Source organism: Thamnophis elegans, chromosome 2 (genome assembly GCF_009769535.1).
Source record: "Thamnophis elegans isolate rThaEle1 chromosome 2, rThaEle1.pri, whole genome shotgun sequence".
Classification (NCBI taxonomy): domain Eukaryota; kingdom Metazoa; phylum Chordata; class Lepidosauria; order Squamata; family Colubridae; genus Thamnophis; species Thamnophis elegans.
Window position 1 is genome coordinate 11,090,239 of NC_045542.1, and position 17,403 is coordinate 11,107,641.

Here is a 17,403-nt window from a genome sequence, read left to right on the forward strand (position 1 = left end):
ATCATGCATAAACTGTCAAAAGATGGTGGGCTGCAAAGAAGGATCTGATCCAGTTCCTGTATGTTTGATAATACTGTAGAAGATTTAGAGCCATAAGTAGATTGAAAAATCCTAACTTGTCTCTACTATCTCCAGTTGAGGCTGGGAAATGTCTGAGAGAGTCACTATCAGCAGTGTAAATCAACTTTCCCCAACCTTGTGCCTTCCAGATGTATTGAACAACTGCTATCTGATACAGGAGCAATGGGTGATGTGATCTAAATTTGAAGGAAAATTTCTCAACTGGGAAATTTCATTTAAGTAGTACTGAACTTGACGAATCAGTGCTTTACCTCAATAAAAATGCAGTTCAATTGTTTGATAGCATAGCAGGCATGAAGGCTTTGCAAAAGGTGTTCAAACACCACATTGTGACTACATTATACCTACAAAGATCAGAAATGTGCAAGCAGTGGTGTCTCCAACACTGGAAGTCTTTAAGAAGATGTTGGATAGCCATTTGTCTGAAATGGTATAGGGTTTCCTGCCTAGGCAGGGGGTTGGACTAGAAGATCTCCAAGGTCCCTTCCAACTCTGCTATTGTATTGTATTATTGTATTGTGTTTCCTGTGGTTGTGGACGGAAGGGTTGGACTTGAAGAAACAGTATAGGAAGAGTGTTGACACTTGAACTTTGAGGTAAGAAAAGATTCCTGAGAATGAGCTGTGGTGGTGCAGTGATTGGAATGCAGTATTGCAGGCTAATTCTGCTGACTGCTGGCAGTTCGGCAGTTCGATCCTGACCAACTCAAAGTTGACTTAGCCTTGAGCCGGTGGGTAAAATGAGGGCACAGATTGTTGGGGAAAATATGGTGACTCTGTAAACTGCTTAGAGAGGGCTGTAAAGCACTGTGAAGCGGTATATAGATCTAAGCGTTAGTGCTAGAATACCATGGACAGCCAGGAAAACTAGCAAATAGCTCATCAAACATATTTACCCAAAGTTCTACTTGAGGCACAAATGCTCAAATTGTTCTACAGGTAGTCCTCACTCAATGACTGGTTTTACTACCATTCAAAGTTACAACGGCCATGAAACAGGTGCTTTCCCAGCTGTCATAAATTATAGATTGTCATGAAGAAAATGTATGTGGTCATTAAGAATTGACAATGACTTGATAGCATATGATCAATCAAATCACCCCATAAGTATCTCCAATTGAGACTTACAGTGTATTAATTATGCAATTATATTGGTGCCAAAATAATTGTAATGAGGTCAGACTTCATCTCAGCAATGGTTGGATAAAGTTGAACAATGCAATAAGTCAAATGTGGACCTTGCCTACTAATTTCTAGATTGAAATTAGCAGTTTCTGTTAACACTAAACCAAAACAATGTATATTTCAACCATTATATTCCAAATACCGTATTTTTCGGAATATAAGACACACCGGTAATAAAAAAGAAAGGTTATCTTATTATCCTTCAAGAACATTTTGAGAAGACCGTGATTTGGAAAAAATGGCCAATAAAAAGAGCCTTACAGAAACCAAGATGGCTGAAAGCTATCAGAGATGCCATGGATATGACTTTATAACACCTCAGAGAAAGCAGTTGCTGCCCAATTAATTTGGTAAACTGTAGTCCATTGGATCAAGAAGAGTTGGAAGTAACTGAACAATGACAGCTCTGTCCCAATTTTCTGCAATAAATCATACTCCAAATAGCTTATACAGTCGAAAAGTGCTGATTCAATTTTTATTTATTTATTTGTATCCCACCTTCATTTATGGGAATAAAATAGTCACTAGCATCGAGGCCCAGGAGACAAGGAGCGACTGGTGGAAGCTGGTTAGAAGGCAATCCCATCTGGAAATAAGGAGGAATTTCCACCCAGTGAGAAGAATTTGCCAATGGATTAGCTTGCCCTCTGGAATTGTGGATGTCCATTGCAGGAGATTTTCAAGAAAAGATTGGACAACGATTTTTCTGGGATGGAAGAAGGGCTCTTGCCTTAGGCAGGGAGTTGAACTAAAAGACCTACAAGTTCCCTTCCATCCCTATGACTCTATGAGGTCATCTTCCAGTTAAAGGGAAGCTGAGAAACTTCCTTGGGGAAGCTGCTCCCCCCCTTTGCGGTTTATACGTTTTATGCCATACCAGCAGAGGTGGGTTCCTACCAATTCACACCTATTTGGTAGCACCGGTTCGTCAAATCTACCGAACCAGTTAGAAAAGGTTCCACCAGTGGACCCAGAAAGCAGGCCACACCTACAGAAGAGGTTCCAAAATTTTTTGAAACCTACCACTGATCCTTGGATATGATTATTCTACACTATCATGCTCATGTTTATAAAACTCAGTGCCTCTGTGAAAGGTAAGGATGACTACTGCGTTTGTGGTGCAATCAGAACATTGCGTGTGTTGAAGTTGTTTTAACGCAAACCAAAGATGCCTTTTAAAAAACAAGTTTACATCCTATTCTTATGCATCCCAGTGCTGTGTGTGAGATAATTTAAGGTGGTTCTGACAAGTGTTGTCGGCATCTTCATATCCGGTCACATGGGCAGCAAGCCACTCCCACAAAGGAGGCCACACCCTCATAGTAGGTTCAAACAATTTTTGAAACCCACCACTGCATACCAGCCATATGGTTTATTGGCACTTCTGAAGAGAAAATGAAGAGGAATACAAAATCAGGATGCAGGTCTTGAACCCTTCACAGTATGCTTTTGGTCCAGCTCATTGATCTCCAACCACTGATAGAGGTGTGCTGGGAATTGTAGCTCAGTAGCCTGTCAGGCCTGGAAGCCATCTTTTGCATTGGGCCTTCCAGCCTTCTACATTTAATACTATGGGAAAATGGAGGGGGGTTATATGGTGTATGGGAGATAGTCATAATAACATTCCTTTCTCAGAGAGTCAAGGACATCTTGCCCTGCACCTGGAGGAGTGCCTGATTGGGCAGTGTGATGGACATGTGGGTGCTGGGCAGGGTCTTGGACTTTCATTTGGGTGGGGGAAACCTGGAAGCTTTCAGATTCGGGTTTTCCCAGATGTGCCAATATGGCATCTGTAATAAAATGGAACCTTGAGGAACTTCAAGCTTCGGAGTCTTCTTTCGTTGGGGGGTGTCACTTGGAACCCTCTGGGAACTGCACTTGTCTCTCTTTGATTAGGATTTCAAAGGACAGAAAGTGACCTTTGAACTAACCAATTGGTTGCCAATGAAATGAAAATGCTGTCAGCATGAAGCAGTTGATCCTTTTGACAACAGAATATTTATTCTACCATTACAATTGATTGAAGATCCTGGACTGTCTGTTTAAGGAAAATCGCAGCATAGTGTTTGATAGTAATCCAACTGGAAATGCCATTGGCATTTGGACAAGGAAGACTTGAGACTAGAACTGATTCTCCTATATAGTAAAGCATTTTTATGACATCCCAGCCAAAATCTGGGCATGGCTTTTTCTAGCAATTTCCGGTAGGCATTAAATACCACAGAGAGGAGCTGGAATCCTGTGTCAGAGGTCCCAGGGGAGAATAGTAAACCAGCAGCGCCTCCTCTGGGATTTCCTTTTCAGAGAAGACCAACATTATTGGAAAATTGTGCCTCTTACAGCTTTTCCTGGCAGAGCCCCTCAGGGAGATATTTCGTTCAACTGTGTCAAAAGCTGTTGAAAGATTAAGGAGAATTGTTGGTTTGCATTATCTCCATTTATCTTTCGGTATAGATTCTCCACAGTCAAGATAATTTCAGTCACATAGCTGTGCCAGATATTAGCCTGGTCAATTTTTTATCTTAACTTTGTTCAGAAAAGTCTAAATCATCCATAACTTTGGCTGAGTCCTCCGACCTTGACGCAAGAGATTTAATACAACTCCACTCTTCTTGTTCAGAACATCTCACATTCCTCAAGAGCTTCTGCACATGCACCCCCACACATCTTCTGAGGCCACATACCTCCTTTCAGTTGGTTCAGACTCTGTGACAACTTCCATTCTTTGATCTGATCCTTCAGAAGCAGCTCAATGTCAGGCTGATTATCCTGACTTTGATATGTCAGTTCTTGGGATTGCAGGCATCAAAACAACTGGCACAGGAAGAAGCCTCGTTCCCACCCCAAATCCTTCTCCATAAAGGTGGAAATAATGGAAGATGAGCCAAACTAGGAGAGAATAGAAAGGATCTAATCCAATGATATAGTAAAGGCTTACATGTGGAATAACAGTGAGTGCGTGGCTAGTCATTTAGAACAGTGTTTCTCAACCTTGGCCACTTGAAGATGTCCGGACTTCAACTTCCAGAATTCCCCAGCCAGCATTCGCTGTTGAAGTTGAAGTCCGGACATCTTCAAGTGGCCAAGGTTGAGAAACACTGATTTAGAAGACCCAGTATTAAATTTGTGGAATCTACATTTAAAATAATTTCTAGTAGCAATATAGGGAAATAGCCTGCAGGGTGACGGCAGACACTGCAGGAACATTATTTCAATAGAAAGGAGTGATAAGAGTTTAGGCAGGCAGATTTCTCAGCGGAAACATTCATTGAAGAGAACACTGCAAATAGGTATGGCTGTCATCTCCTGTTTAGAAATTCTTCGGTAGCAAGATGGTCAAATCATATCAAAACATCATTTTATTAAATCAAAGATTTGGTTTCTTTTAATACGAATTGCTGGCACACAGGTCATATCTAATAGTCCCTTGAGACACAGCATCTATGAGAATTGGCCAGAGAAAAGAACAATGATTCAAGTTCAAACTATAAGGATGGGGAAAGATTCATGAAACGGAGGCTGCTTTAGCTAAACATTCAGTGCATGGTGCCAGTCCTGGTTCCACCACAAAACCGCGTTCGACTAAACCACGCTCGACGAAACCGCGTAGCTGACGTCATCAACAGCGCGACAACAGCGCGGAGACAGAGGCACGCTGTAAACGCTAAACCTAAAATTAACCCCTAAACCTAACCCTAACCCTTAACCTAACCCTTAACCTAACCCTAAACCTAATCCTAACCCTTAACCTAACCCTAAACCTAATCCTAACCCTTAACCTAACCCTAAACCTAACCCTTAACCTAACCCTAACCCTTAACCTAACCCTAAACCTAACTCTAACCCTTAACCTAACCCTAAACCTAACCCTAAACCTAACTCGAACCCTAAACCTAACTCGAACCCTTAACCTAACCCTTAACCTAACCCTAAACCTAATCCTAACCCTTAACCTAACCCTAAACCTAACCCTTAACCTAACCCTAACCCTTAACCTAACCCTAAACCTAACTCTAACCCTTAACCTAACCCTAAAGCTAACCCTAAAGCTAACCCTAAACCTAACCCTTACCTTAAGTTGAATCGGCTTGCTTTCAAAGCGCTATTTAAAGCGCCTTTCTTTCTCCGTGCTCGCTGTTGTCGCCCTGTTGATGACGTCAGCGACGCGGTTTAATCGGGCGCGGCTTAGTCGAGCGCGGTTTTGTCGTGCCACGGCCGGTCCTATGCATCTGGGAACATCCAATGACTATTTATACAGAGAGATTCTTCAAAGTATTCCTTATGACCCTTATCTTAGTCATTATCAAAAGAATTGCTCCCATTTTGAAACTGCAGATTTGTGTCTTTAACGGCTGCCAGAAATTAGTAAATACAGCTTCTTCGCTATGACATAGAGAAAGAATTGTTTGTTATTCTGGTCTATTTTGCAGCTCCTTCAGGTATATTGGTAAAGTTATCTGTAAATAAATTAACACCAATCACAATCCTTGAACTACAGTATATTGCTGAAGACCATATTAAAGGCTCAGTAACTGATTTGGAGAAATGATGGCTTGACTTGGATTTGTGCCAGGTTTACAAAGAACTTGATCTGTAGAAGACCTTGGCATGTAGTAATTTGCCTGTTTTAAGCTTAGTATGCTTATTCCGGTTTATTCAATAAATAGGGTTAAACTATGGCATTAGCATGGCTGCAAATCAGCCCAGAGGGCAAAGAGTCTTCATTTAAGAACAGGGTCTGCAAGATAAACTGAACCACCAACTAGCCAACCACATTTTAGCCTAACGTGTTGTGCAATTTTTAGTTACTTAATAATTCAGTTAAGGAGTTTGCACAGCATTCATAGTAGGGGGTGGCTAGTTCATGATCCATGATTTTATGCGAGTTCAGTCCTTCTGTCTCTCCTTTAAGGGTGACTCTCTGAGGATGGCATTGTCCTGCTGCTGTTGTTTTCCCATAGCAGGCATGCAGATGTAGGTTGCAACCGAGCCTTGAGATTGTACGGATCCTGGTTGGAAACTCTGGGATTTGTCGTGCCATGTTAGAGCAGATGCGGTCATAAAATAACAACCATTAGTGAGTTTCTATGATCTCCTTTTTCAATCACCTTCGGTTGCTGCTGTTCTTTTGTTGTTGAAATGCCTCTTCTCATCACAAGTTTCTTTTTCCAGCAAATTGAACTAGGCATCACTAGGATTATAGTTATTGATTTCATCCTGGCCTGTTTTGAAACATTGATAAATGGCAAGCAGGGTAAAGAAGCCCAAAAAATAAATAAAATACAATGCCCCATTTAAACTACCAATCAGGGCTACCCTGCTTTGAGAGAAAGCCCAAAGTGAAGGTTTATTCTTGTTCTAAAAACTGGATTTCCTCTGATTTCTATCAAAGAATTCCTTGGCTAAAGGACATTTGTGGTTTGAATATTTCCTCTCTAGACTCAGTTCAAAGAGTTTCCCAATCAGGAATTTGTTTCCTATTACAAATATTTTAAAATGTAATTGAAGGGGAGGGCTGAGACTAGGACTGGAGAGAAATTTATCCAATTAGCCCTGTTGAAACATGCATAGAAACTCAACTCGGAGGACTCTATCCCTATTTTCTAAGAATTGCAATTTTATTCACGTTCAAAGTATATAACATCGATTTGAAAGAATTGCTAAAGTCTCAGTGTCCCTTCCTTGGTGAGGGAGAGAGGAAGCTTAAACTGTAATTAGTAGTTGATGAGGGAACTTTAAAATCATTTTTGTGATTCGTAAATGAAATATGTCAACAATGTCTCGCGCTGAGTCCCCGGTCTGCTTTCATCTATTCCTTATTGTGTGAATTTGTTTGGTAATACATCATATAACTGAAGCTTCTTCCTTTGTCATCTCTTTATCTTGATGCCCCAAAAAAGCCACAACACCTGCCGTTAGACAGAAGGGAATCGGATCTAATAAGGAAGAGGGGAAGGGGAATAAAAGGAGGCAGGGGCAAGGCCCACCGCCATCACATTATACATTCCAAAGCTGTGAAAACTAGGAATGTAGAAAGTCACCACTTTCCCTCTGGCTTATATGGATTTAGCTTCCATAAAAGTGATGAGTTCAATCTTCATTCAGTGATAAACTCTGCTGCAAATGAGTAAGAGTGATAACAATCATATGCAGATTGCCTTTCTTATCTCGCTGAACAAATGCAGCTCAACACTGAAATTGAACATTGAAAATGAAAAGACTAGGCCCAACTACCTGTGGAAGAAATTTTCAGAATTTAATTTTCAGAAATTAAATCTCACATCCCTGGTTGGGCTTTAAAACTTGGGAGCAGAAAGAATGAGGCCCCCCACAACTACCTATTCACTTTTTCAAACTTACACAGTCCAGTGCATTGCAATCTCCAGGGGAATCTGCCTTCATCAGCCTGGATAAGAGGCTCTCTGGAGTGCAGCAGCATATAAGCACCCCCTCCTCTCCACCCAAAAACTGAACTCTGCCATGAGGGTTAGCCAGTCTGTGGTATAACATGAACCAAGTCTTAGGTTTGGCTTCTAGTTTGACATAGGGCCATGTATAAAAATACTAGCAAGAATCAGATCTATATAGAGGCACCTCTGAACACTTGCACACACAAAATGTGCATCTGTTTAGGTGCTCATTTTCTTGCCAGCCACACAGCACTGCTTTGAAGACATCAGCCATTAATCCTAATTCTCCGAAAGTTGGGACCCAACTGGGTATTTCCCCTAGAAAATATGTAAGAGTGCATGCAAGTTAGCAAAAGGTTGCTTCGTTTTCAGCAGATTCCTGAGCTTGGCTTTAGCAGTTAGTAGATCTGGAAAAGTTTCAGCTGTTAATTCGTGCAAATCAAAATGCTAAGGTCACAAGAGCAGGTCAAAGCACCATTTTTTTTGTTTGTTTGTCCCTGACCAGTTGCCAATCTAAATGCACTCTATCAGAACAATTTTTTGTGTATGAAAATTGCACCCTCCAGACATGTTCGATTTCAACTCCCACAATCCTTAACTAAACAGGAGCCGAGGTGCACATCAGGCAAAAGTAATCACAGTTTGTGTGTTTGTGGCTCAGCTGTTGTATAAAGCCAAGCAGGCTTTATGGCTCATTGGGGGCAAATTATGATTGATTCATATAAATCATGGGTTATATGAAGTGTAGAATATACTGACTGTTGTAATACCATCAGCATTTTTCTTTCTTTTTCTTAAGCCAGGGTGGATAACCTTCAGGAGCTGCTGTGGTTGGGTGCTGAAGAAAGATAATTCGAACAATTAATCAGTGGAACAGAAGTTGCCTCCAGAAGTTGTGAATGCCCCAACACTGGAAGTCTTTAAGAAGATGTTGGATAGCCATTTGTCTGAAACGGTATAGGGTTTCCTGCCTAGGCAGGGGGTTGGACTAGAAGATCTCCAAGGTCCCTTCCAATTCTGCTATTGTATTGTATTGCAATTCAATGCTCGGTTTGTTGGGAAGGGGGGTTTCCTGGTATTTGGGGGGGGCTGTCATCCTTCCTTAGCAGGGATACCCGAAGATTGTGGGCTGAGGATTTCACTTGAATTTTGAGTAGCATGTGATATGCAGCTCTTCGAAAAGAACTGCATGGATTCAGAAAAAAAGAATGATTTACATTAACTGCAATTAAGAAAACCTCCAATCCATTGGGAGTCTCTGCAATCCATACTTCAAGGCTACATGCAGATTTAGGACTTCAAGGTCTGCACCTCTGCATCTCACTTTGCATCTGGGTTTTGTTTTTGCCTTAATGGGGCATTTGCTGATCATGGATGTCTGGTTAGAGGCAGCTCTAGGAACTGCAAAGCAACCTTGGGAGGCCACCTGTAGTCTTGGGGGGGGGGGGGATGTAAGCCATGACTTTTTTTAGCCAGAATTGCCAGCAGAAAGAAGTAAGTAACAAGACCTGAAAGTTGGCCAATGATGGTGCTGCAAATTGATCTATGCAGTCCAAGCTTTTTTCACAGCATAAAACCTGTGTTGCAGTTACTGGCTAAGATCAGCACTGCAAGCTGCTCTGAAAGCTTTGCTATAACCAGCAAAATATTGGGTGTCAAACAGGAGATCACAAAGCTAACTACCCCACCTGCCAAGCAGTGCGCTGGAGCAAGCAGAGAGAAGGGGCAGGAAACATGGACCCCAATTGTTATTTTCACTGTAAGTTTTTGGTTGACCCTGATCCAGCCATTGTTTTCCACAGCTGGATTGCCAACACCTAGTATGTTTTTGCATGCACCCCCCGCCCTTGTTTCAACAGAATTGTACCATCCCACCTTATCCCCGTGGCAGCTCCAGACCCCAGGCTCAAATATGTGAATATTTTTTTTTTCTCTCTCTCTCTCCATGGTCTGGATCAGAGGTTTTCTCCTGTAGCACACAAGTCAGTTTTCTCATCCTACCTCCCTTGACAGGTTGACGAACGTTCTGGCAGAGACTATCTGCAAGCAAAGAAAGGCAGGCCTGGTGACTGCCTTTACAGGCACTTAGCAGACTTGGGAGCAGAAAAATGGTTGGGTTTGCACAACACCCTAAATCACAAACTTGCCAATATCATTTTTGCCTAGAGGATTGTACAAATCCAGCTTCCATGTTTAATTTGTGGGTTCCTGTATTGCGGAACCCAGAAACTTAGACTGAGTAAAACATAAGCCAGCAATGAAGAGCAAAAATATAAATGTGTAATCTTTTCTTTGTCATTAATTATGTAATTACTCAGCTCTGGGGATTACAAACCCTCTGTAATGCTCAAGTTCAAAGGTCAGTTTTGTCAAAGAAATTCACACCTGGCACATCTCCCTTCCTTCCGGTACAATATATAGAATTGTACAACATAATAGTAGCTGCATCAAAAGATACAGCTACTATTAGGTCATGCCTGTATTAGAAAAAGCTTCATGTTAGTTTCAGTCTAGTTAGTGCTTTTATTCCCCTCCCTGACTGGTGGGTGTTACTTCTTTAGGGTGATACCCTTTGTACAGCAGCCCGATGCATAGAAATTAAGCACTATCTTCTCTGTGCAAGGAAAACACCCCCATTTCACTTTCTGTTCTGGCAGCACTGTGGTTAGAATGCCGTATTGCAAGCTAACGCTGCCCACTGCCAGGAGTTTGATCCTGACTGGGTCAAGGTTGACTTAGCCTTCCATCCTTCCGTGGTTGGTAAAATGAAGACCCAGATTGTTGGGGGGCAATATGCTGATTCTGCCAACTGCTTAGAGCAAGCTGTAAAACGGTATATAAGTCTAAGTGCTATTGCTATTCTGTTAAAAATGCAGGAAGGCTGAGAAAAAAATAACAAAGCATTTAAAATGAACAGCAGTGCCAACTTTTACTGTCTCCTCTGGCTAAATTATCAGATGAGGGCTTTCATGGCACTAAACTGCAGATCAAGCTCCTGATAAAAGGCATTGGTGGTGGATGAGGGCAGAACATGCTAATCAGTAGGATCCTTTGAGTTCAACCTGATTGGTGTGTGAATTTGCTATGAAAGTAACAACCCACCTGAAATATTAAGATTGGATTATACTGTTTACATGTCTACTAATGCTCACTATGACAAGTGGGTGGTGTGGACGGTTGCTATTTTAACTTTAGCTTACCACTGTGCCTAAAAATAAAAGAATTTAAATACAGTATACAATTTCCCACTAGACCTCAGACTGCTGAAATCTCTGGTTATATCAAAATGGGCATCCGTTTTTGTAAATTAAGACTCATCAGTGTTTACCAAGCACCTGCCCTAGTTTTAAGTCTCCCTGTGCAGAGCCTGTGAGTCCTTTTATCCACTTCTTGCTGCACCTTTCTCCTGTCATCTTCCTCATTTACTGTGCAGAGTGAGAGAGCTGGGGGGAAATTGTGTCCGATGAAGTAGGACATCATTGCATTTTTGGATTCATTAGTGTAGAGAACAAGAACTGATGGTGCTTCTGGTTTCTGTGGATGGCGCTGCTTATATATTCCAGCATGCATCAGCTACTTCCTTCACTCATAGAGCTTTTTGGGACAGAGTCAAGATTATAGCCGGTATTAAGTAACACATTTTGACATTCACCACATTCCAAGTCTTGCATTCCCCAAAGAATCTTGTCGCTGAAATCCTTACAATCTCCCCAGTGGGGTAGGCATTATCATCCCCATTATTATAGACAAAAGTGGGGAAAGGGACCGGATGTCAGAGTGCTTAGTGGAAAAACCACTCAGTGGAATCACGACTGAGAAGATATAAGGAAGGATGAGCAGGACGATGAAAAATGCTTCTGCCAAACAGCCAGCAATGCCATTACCAATTACACAGTTCTAAGGCCAAAGTTACTATCAGTGTCATAGACTTTCCGTTGGCAATTTTCCTCCAAGGATACTGTATTTCGTTTCTCCTAGAAGTGAGCAGCAATTCTTTTTTTCTGTCTCACAGAATTCAGTGTGAGAATCGTGGAGAATTGATTCATCTCCACCTGCATAGCCTTCCTTAACCCAAGTTGGGGTTGTTGTGAGCCTTTTTGCTATTATAGAATCTTCATTCTTTTTAAAAAGAGCACGACAACAGAGAATGTTAGGGAGAGACTATTTATATGTGCAAATCTCTATTTTAATCAGACCCCAATAGTTACATGAGGAGGGGGCACATTAGCAGGGGGGGGGAGGAAAGCATGCAACCAGGACTGATGACTACAATTTGCATCTTCACCGCAGCTGGCAACACCCACTCATTGGAATGTCACTGAGTTCCTGATGCATGGATAAATATTTCATTGTTGTTGTTCCCCCAGATCAAAGACCCAGTTTTATTTAGATACTCGGGGGCGTTGGAAGCAATGGGGGGAAAAAAGATGAGGAAATGCTTCTCAGAGAAATTCAGGCTTCTCAATTTCATCATCTGAAAAATCAACATTTATGGCTCGAAAAAGCCTGAAATATACAGGTTAATTTAATGACCGTGCTAAATGGGATTGGCAACTCTGGTCAGTGACATGGTTGTTAAGTGAGACATCACATGTCTTGCGATTTCACACCACTACCGTCGTTTGTCAAAAAGGGTAAAGGTATTTCAAATGTATGTTGGAAATGTCAATGTAAGGAGGGTCACCTTATCTCGTTTGGTAGACGTGCAAAAAAGCTAGAAAATCCTGGGTTCAAAGACAGCAATTCAGAAGATTTCGAAGATTAGCATTCAGTTGAAATCAGAACTTTTCTTCTTGGGACTGAGGGGTAACCAGTTGGAGAAAAGTCATGGAACATTGTTTTTATATATGAGAACTCCAGCAAGATTGTTGTGTTACAAAAATTTGAATAATTGGCAAGGCCTATGACAGAGGAATGCTAGTTGAAAATGATATAATTTGGCCAAATTGAATTGTTTTGATTAGAGAAAAGACAATAGCTACATTTATTGGTGAATTGAAACCCCTCATGGACATTTTGTGTAAAAAATAAAAAAAATAAACTTATAATTCATGGTTTTATGATTAGATATAAGAACCATGATTTATCTTTAAAGAGAGGTCAATTTATAATTGTCCTTATTCTGCTATAAATATTGGAAGCCATTCTTATATCTTTTTGCTTTCTTTTCTATTTTTCTGTTAACACTTTCTTTTTGCAATTTTAATTTTTCTTTACTTTTGTTTTTTTTTCTTTTCCACTCTTCCAGAAAAAGTATGTATGTATGTATGTATGTATGTATGTATGTATGTATATATACACACACACACACACACACACACACACACACACTTTTTAGCATATGTATCAAAATGGCTATCATGTGACAATGGGTTACTGCAACAATCATAAATGCACACTGATTGCAAAGCACCCAAATTGTGATCATGTGACTGTGGAAGGGGGGGAGATGCTGCAACACTTGTAAGTCACTCTGTCATAAGTCTGAGAACCAGTCATAAGGTTACTTTACAAGCATCATTTCTATGTCATAAAGTTACTTTTCTAGGACCATTGTAGCTTTAAGCAGTTGTTAAACAGGATAGTTAACAGAGGATTGCCTGTACTGTAAGAACAAGTTGCACTTGGGTTTGGAGTACATAGGCAGGTAGGAGAATATATGTTTTAGTTCATTCAAAAAATGGCTCATTTTGTTTCACCACTCCAGATTGAGCAAAGATTCTATTGCCCAGAAGCATTGAGAATAATTATTATAATTTCAAAAAAATAAAATCTTCAGTCAAGGATATATAGCTTCGTGAACCTCTTTCCTTCTCCCTAAATTGCTACTTTCTTGAGTCCTTCATTTGTGATCTGGTAAGTGGAAGAAAAAGCTCATGGAAAGCAAAAAATAATAATTTTCTTTTCTAAAACTAGATGTAAGGATGGGTTTGGGCACAACCTTCCATACAGGCAGAGAGTTTTGATTCATAGCCTTGGTCTTTGGGTTTCAAATTCAAGACCTTTCTGATAAGAAAATGACCCTGTGTTCCTTTAAGCCTCATGCCACTTGTCCCCCAGCTTTTGAATAAATATAAAAAGGTGAATTTGAAAAATGCTGAGATGAAATAAACTAATATTTCCTTATAGCAGAATTACTGAGTGTGATCCCTTCATGCACATTGGTGAGTACTTGGATCTTCTCCACGATCAAACTTTCAGCAGCCTCTGCCAGCATGTCTAATAGCGAGGGATGCTGGGGGCTGTAGTTAACAACAGCAGGAAGGTCACAGATTGCTTCTCCCCCTCCCCAAATTAAAGGCCCAAGAACCTAAGGGGAAAATCCTGGGCAAACCATTTCTTTAGATGTTTGGATTGATTTGCTTATTGCAATGAAGTCTGACAGATTCTAAGTTTCTTCTTAAATAAATGCTGATAAAATGAATCCATGTCATTTACTGCAGCCACAGGAAGGAGGGATTCACCTCCCCACCAGCTGTCCTCCTGAGTACCATCAAAGCTTCCTTTGTATGGAGCTCCCAGGGATGAGAAACTGCACAGGAAAGCCTTTTTTTGCCAATTCCCAAAAAGAAAGGCCCAATGTTATTTCCTAAGCTATCCTCTCCCCCTCCAAAATGCTGGATTAGCACTGAGTAGTATGTCCAAGGACTGGCCAAACAGCACAACAAGGACCCCAATCTTTTCTGAAATGCTCTACCAGCAAGCAGAGACACACTTTCCGAGCCCCAAACACCAATAGTCCTCTTTTGCCACAGAGCCATAGGTGACTAGGGCAGAGCTAAGAGCTACAATGAGCAGAGGATGGCAGAGACTCTACGGCTAAATCTGATCCGTGACCCGACAAATGCGCGCTGACAAAACCGTGGCGACAAAAGCGCACCCACAACAGCGTGCCGACAAAACCGCGCCCACAAAACCGTGATTAGGGTTTTTATGTTAGGGTTATGGTTATGGTTATGGTTATAACGTCGTTTTCGTGTCCCAATATGTTGTTTGTGGATGGCGCGCTTTTGTCGGCGCGCATTTGTTGACGCGCTGTTGTGGGCGCGCTTTTGACGTCACGGTGTTGTCGCCGCGGTTTTGTCGTGCGCGCATTTGTCACGCGCGCATTTGTCGGTGAACCAATCTGATCAAGGACCCAGAGTGGGGGATGGGCAGTCTTTTACCCACTGAGGTAAATCGGCATGTCTTTATTAGGCCTAGTCTTTGGTGGGTCATAATGGAAGCCTAAGGCCAGCTCAAGTCAGAGACCCAAATGGGTGGAAGCTCCGTTCTCTCTCTCTCCCCACACTGAATACCTCTTTTTCTTCCCATCCAGCGAGCTACCAAACAAGGAGCATCATCACATCTGCCCGAGCTCTGAACTGTCTGGTTTGAAATTAGGCCCAGGGCTACCCTTTGCCTACCCTGGGCTTAGGAAAAGGATGGGAAGATGGAACATGACCTTGGCCTGGGGAAAGACCTCTCCAATGTATGTCTACTAGAATAGTACCTATCAATTCAGATCTTTAAGCCCATTTCAAAACAAGGTTCACACAGAGTAAAAGCCACTCCCTTCCAAAAACAAAAAAACCCCAACCCACTATTCTTTGCATTATCAGTTACTCAACAGTTACTCGACTTGTACAAGTCACTGATGTGTTAAATAAACACAGGTTGCCTTTGCTCCACCTCTATGATAGGAAAAAGGGGCACAGTTGCAACCGTGTAAAAGTGCTTTTGGGCTGTATCACTTGGGCTGTCCGCCTCGCCTGCTGTCGAGAGGGAGGGAATCTTATATATATATATGAAACAGGGAGTTTCAGAACTGACCAGACATGCAAAATGAGGGAAGTGGTATGACTATGACTCAGAAGAAGCTACAGAATCAGAAATGCAGCTTGCAGAGTAGAAGGCAGGGAGAGAGGCTTTTAAGGAAAGGGAACTTTACTCCCAGGACTGCTATACGTTGAGAATGGATTATGGAGCTTTATTATGGCAGGAACACCACCACCACCTCCTCCTCCTCCTCCTCCTCCTCCTCCTCCTCCTCCTCCATGGGGCAACTCCTCAGGACCAGGGATGACAACCTTGGAAGGAGGGAGGCAGTTTCAAAACTGGCAACCTCGAAAAGAGAGCTGCAATGGGCCATGCAACTTTTTTAAAAAAGTGCCAACTGCAGAGAGGCTACTGCTGCCAGGGGTTCTTACGGGGCAGCAAAGGCAGGTCCACGAAGAGGCAGGCAGCGTAATCAGTAGGTGCATGATTCGAAAGAAATCAATCTGTTTGGGGGGGGGGAAGGCCTGAGTAGAACAGTGATGAAGGGAGAAGCTGCTGTTTGTGCTCCGCTAAGGGGGAAAGAGTAGCGGGGTTTAAATGCCTGCCCCCTCCGATAACAGTTGAAAGGAATGGTCCGACCAGAGAGAGGGGAGGCGGAAAGTTCCAATATCTCTACCCCTCCCCACCCACCCCTGCACACACCAGCAGCGCAGCCAAGGGCCAAGCACGGAGGACGGCATCACAGGTGGAACTGGGCTCAGACAGCATCATCCAGGCCAGGTTCAGCATCGGGGGACGGGACACACTCTTTGCTAAGACGGACAATCTCCTGGGAAAGGACCTCCAAATCCTGGAAGAAAGGGGGAAATTACATGTGAGGGAGCCGGAAAAGGAGACCAGGGCAAGAACAGGCATGATATCCAAGCGGGAGACCAATACATGTCCTGCCAAGCAAAATACGGGACGTCCCTTTCCAGCTATGCCCATTCGGCACAAATTCATCCTCCCAATTAAAAACTGCTCATTGATCGTCGTTGAGCTTGAATTCAAAATAAGTCTGGAGAGCAGCAAACCCAAACCAACACAGAGATAAAGAACCAATGGCAATCAATGTGTTTTATTAAGAGAAGAAAAGGGCGATTTGGATTGCAAAAAAAGCAACTTCTCTTAAAAGACCCTGAAAACAAGACCTTTCTTCCCCTTTTAGCACTATGGTGGCTCAGAAGCCTGGATCGTATGCATCTCCGATCGCATTCTCTCTTTCAGAGCGTTGGACACCAGGAGAGCTAGACCCACCTCCATGCCCTAGCTGGCATCTTCTACCATCCACTCTACCTGCCCTCAGCTTCTTTCCCAAATGCACAGTGCCCCCTACGGGCCATCACTGGGATCGCCCACACTACTATCTCTGTCATGTACCACCTTGTCCTTTCCCACCTATTCAGTATTTCCCTGCATGGCTGGCTTATCTGAAGGCTTCCTCCCAGACTAGCCTCTTGATCCTCAGTGACAGTGCCAAGATAGCATCCTTGTTCTGCCCCACACTGACTGCTCCACCAAAGCCCCAACCTTGAAACAGCCTGTCCTCTGAGGATGCTCACACCCCCCTCATCCCTCCCCATTTAGACACGGCTATAAATAGCCTCTTCTTTCCGCTGACATCATTCTTTCGTCCCCTTGTTCCATTAGGACATTGGAAAGATCAGATTCTACATCAAGCTCGTGCTGAAGGTTGGGGGTGGGGGGGGGGAACACCCCAATATGCTGCAAAGTCTTTCACTGGGGCGGGCTCTCTCTTTCTCTTGCCTCAGCACGTGCTTTCGGGATGAAAGCAGGCAAGCAGAAGACTCACCTTGCTAGATCTGATAGGAGCCTCTTTAACCCAGCAATCTGTTTCTAGCTACTGGAGGCAAGGAAAACTCTCTCAAACACAGAGGAAGAGCAATTGATTTTTCCCTGCCATCTGATCC

The 17,403-nt window shown here is 42.6% G+C and overlaps 1 protein-coding gene across 1 annotated transcript in view; it reads right to left on the reverse strand.

Annotated features, from left to right (window-relative positions):
- Window positions 1-12,934: 12,934 nt before the first annotated feature.
- The window catches only part of GRIPAP1 (GRIP1 associated protein 1), an 89,904-nt gene continuing 85,435 nt past the window's right edge, over window positions 12,935-17,403 (reverse strand). The window contains exon 25 of the mRNA XM_032210288.1: window positions 12,935-16,283. Within this exon, the coding sequence (XP_032066179.1) occupies window positions 16,191-16,283 (93 nt within the window). The 3' untranslated portion in view covers window positions 12,935-16,190. The remainder of the gene's footprint in view (window positions 16,284-17,403) is intronic.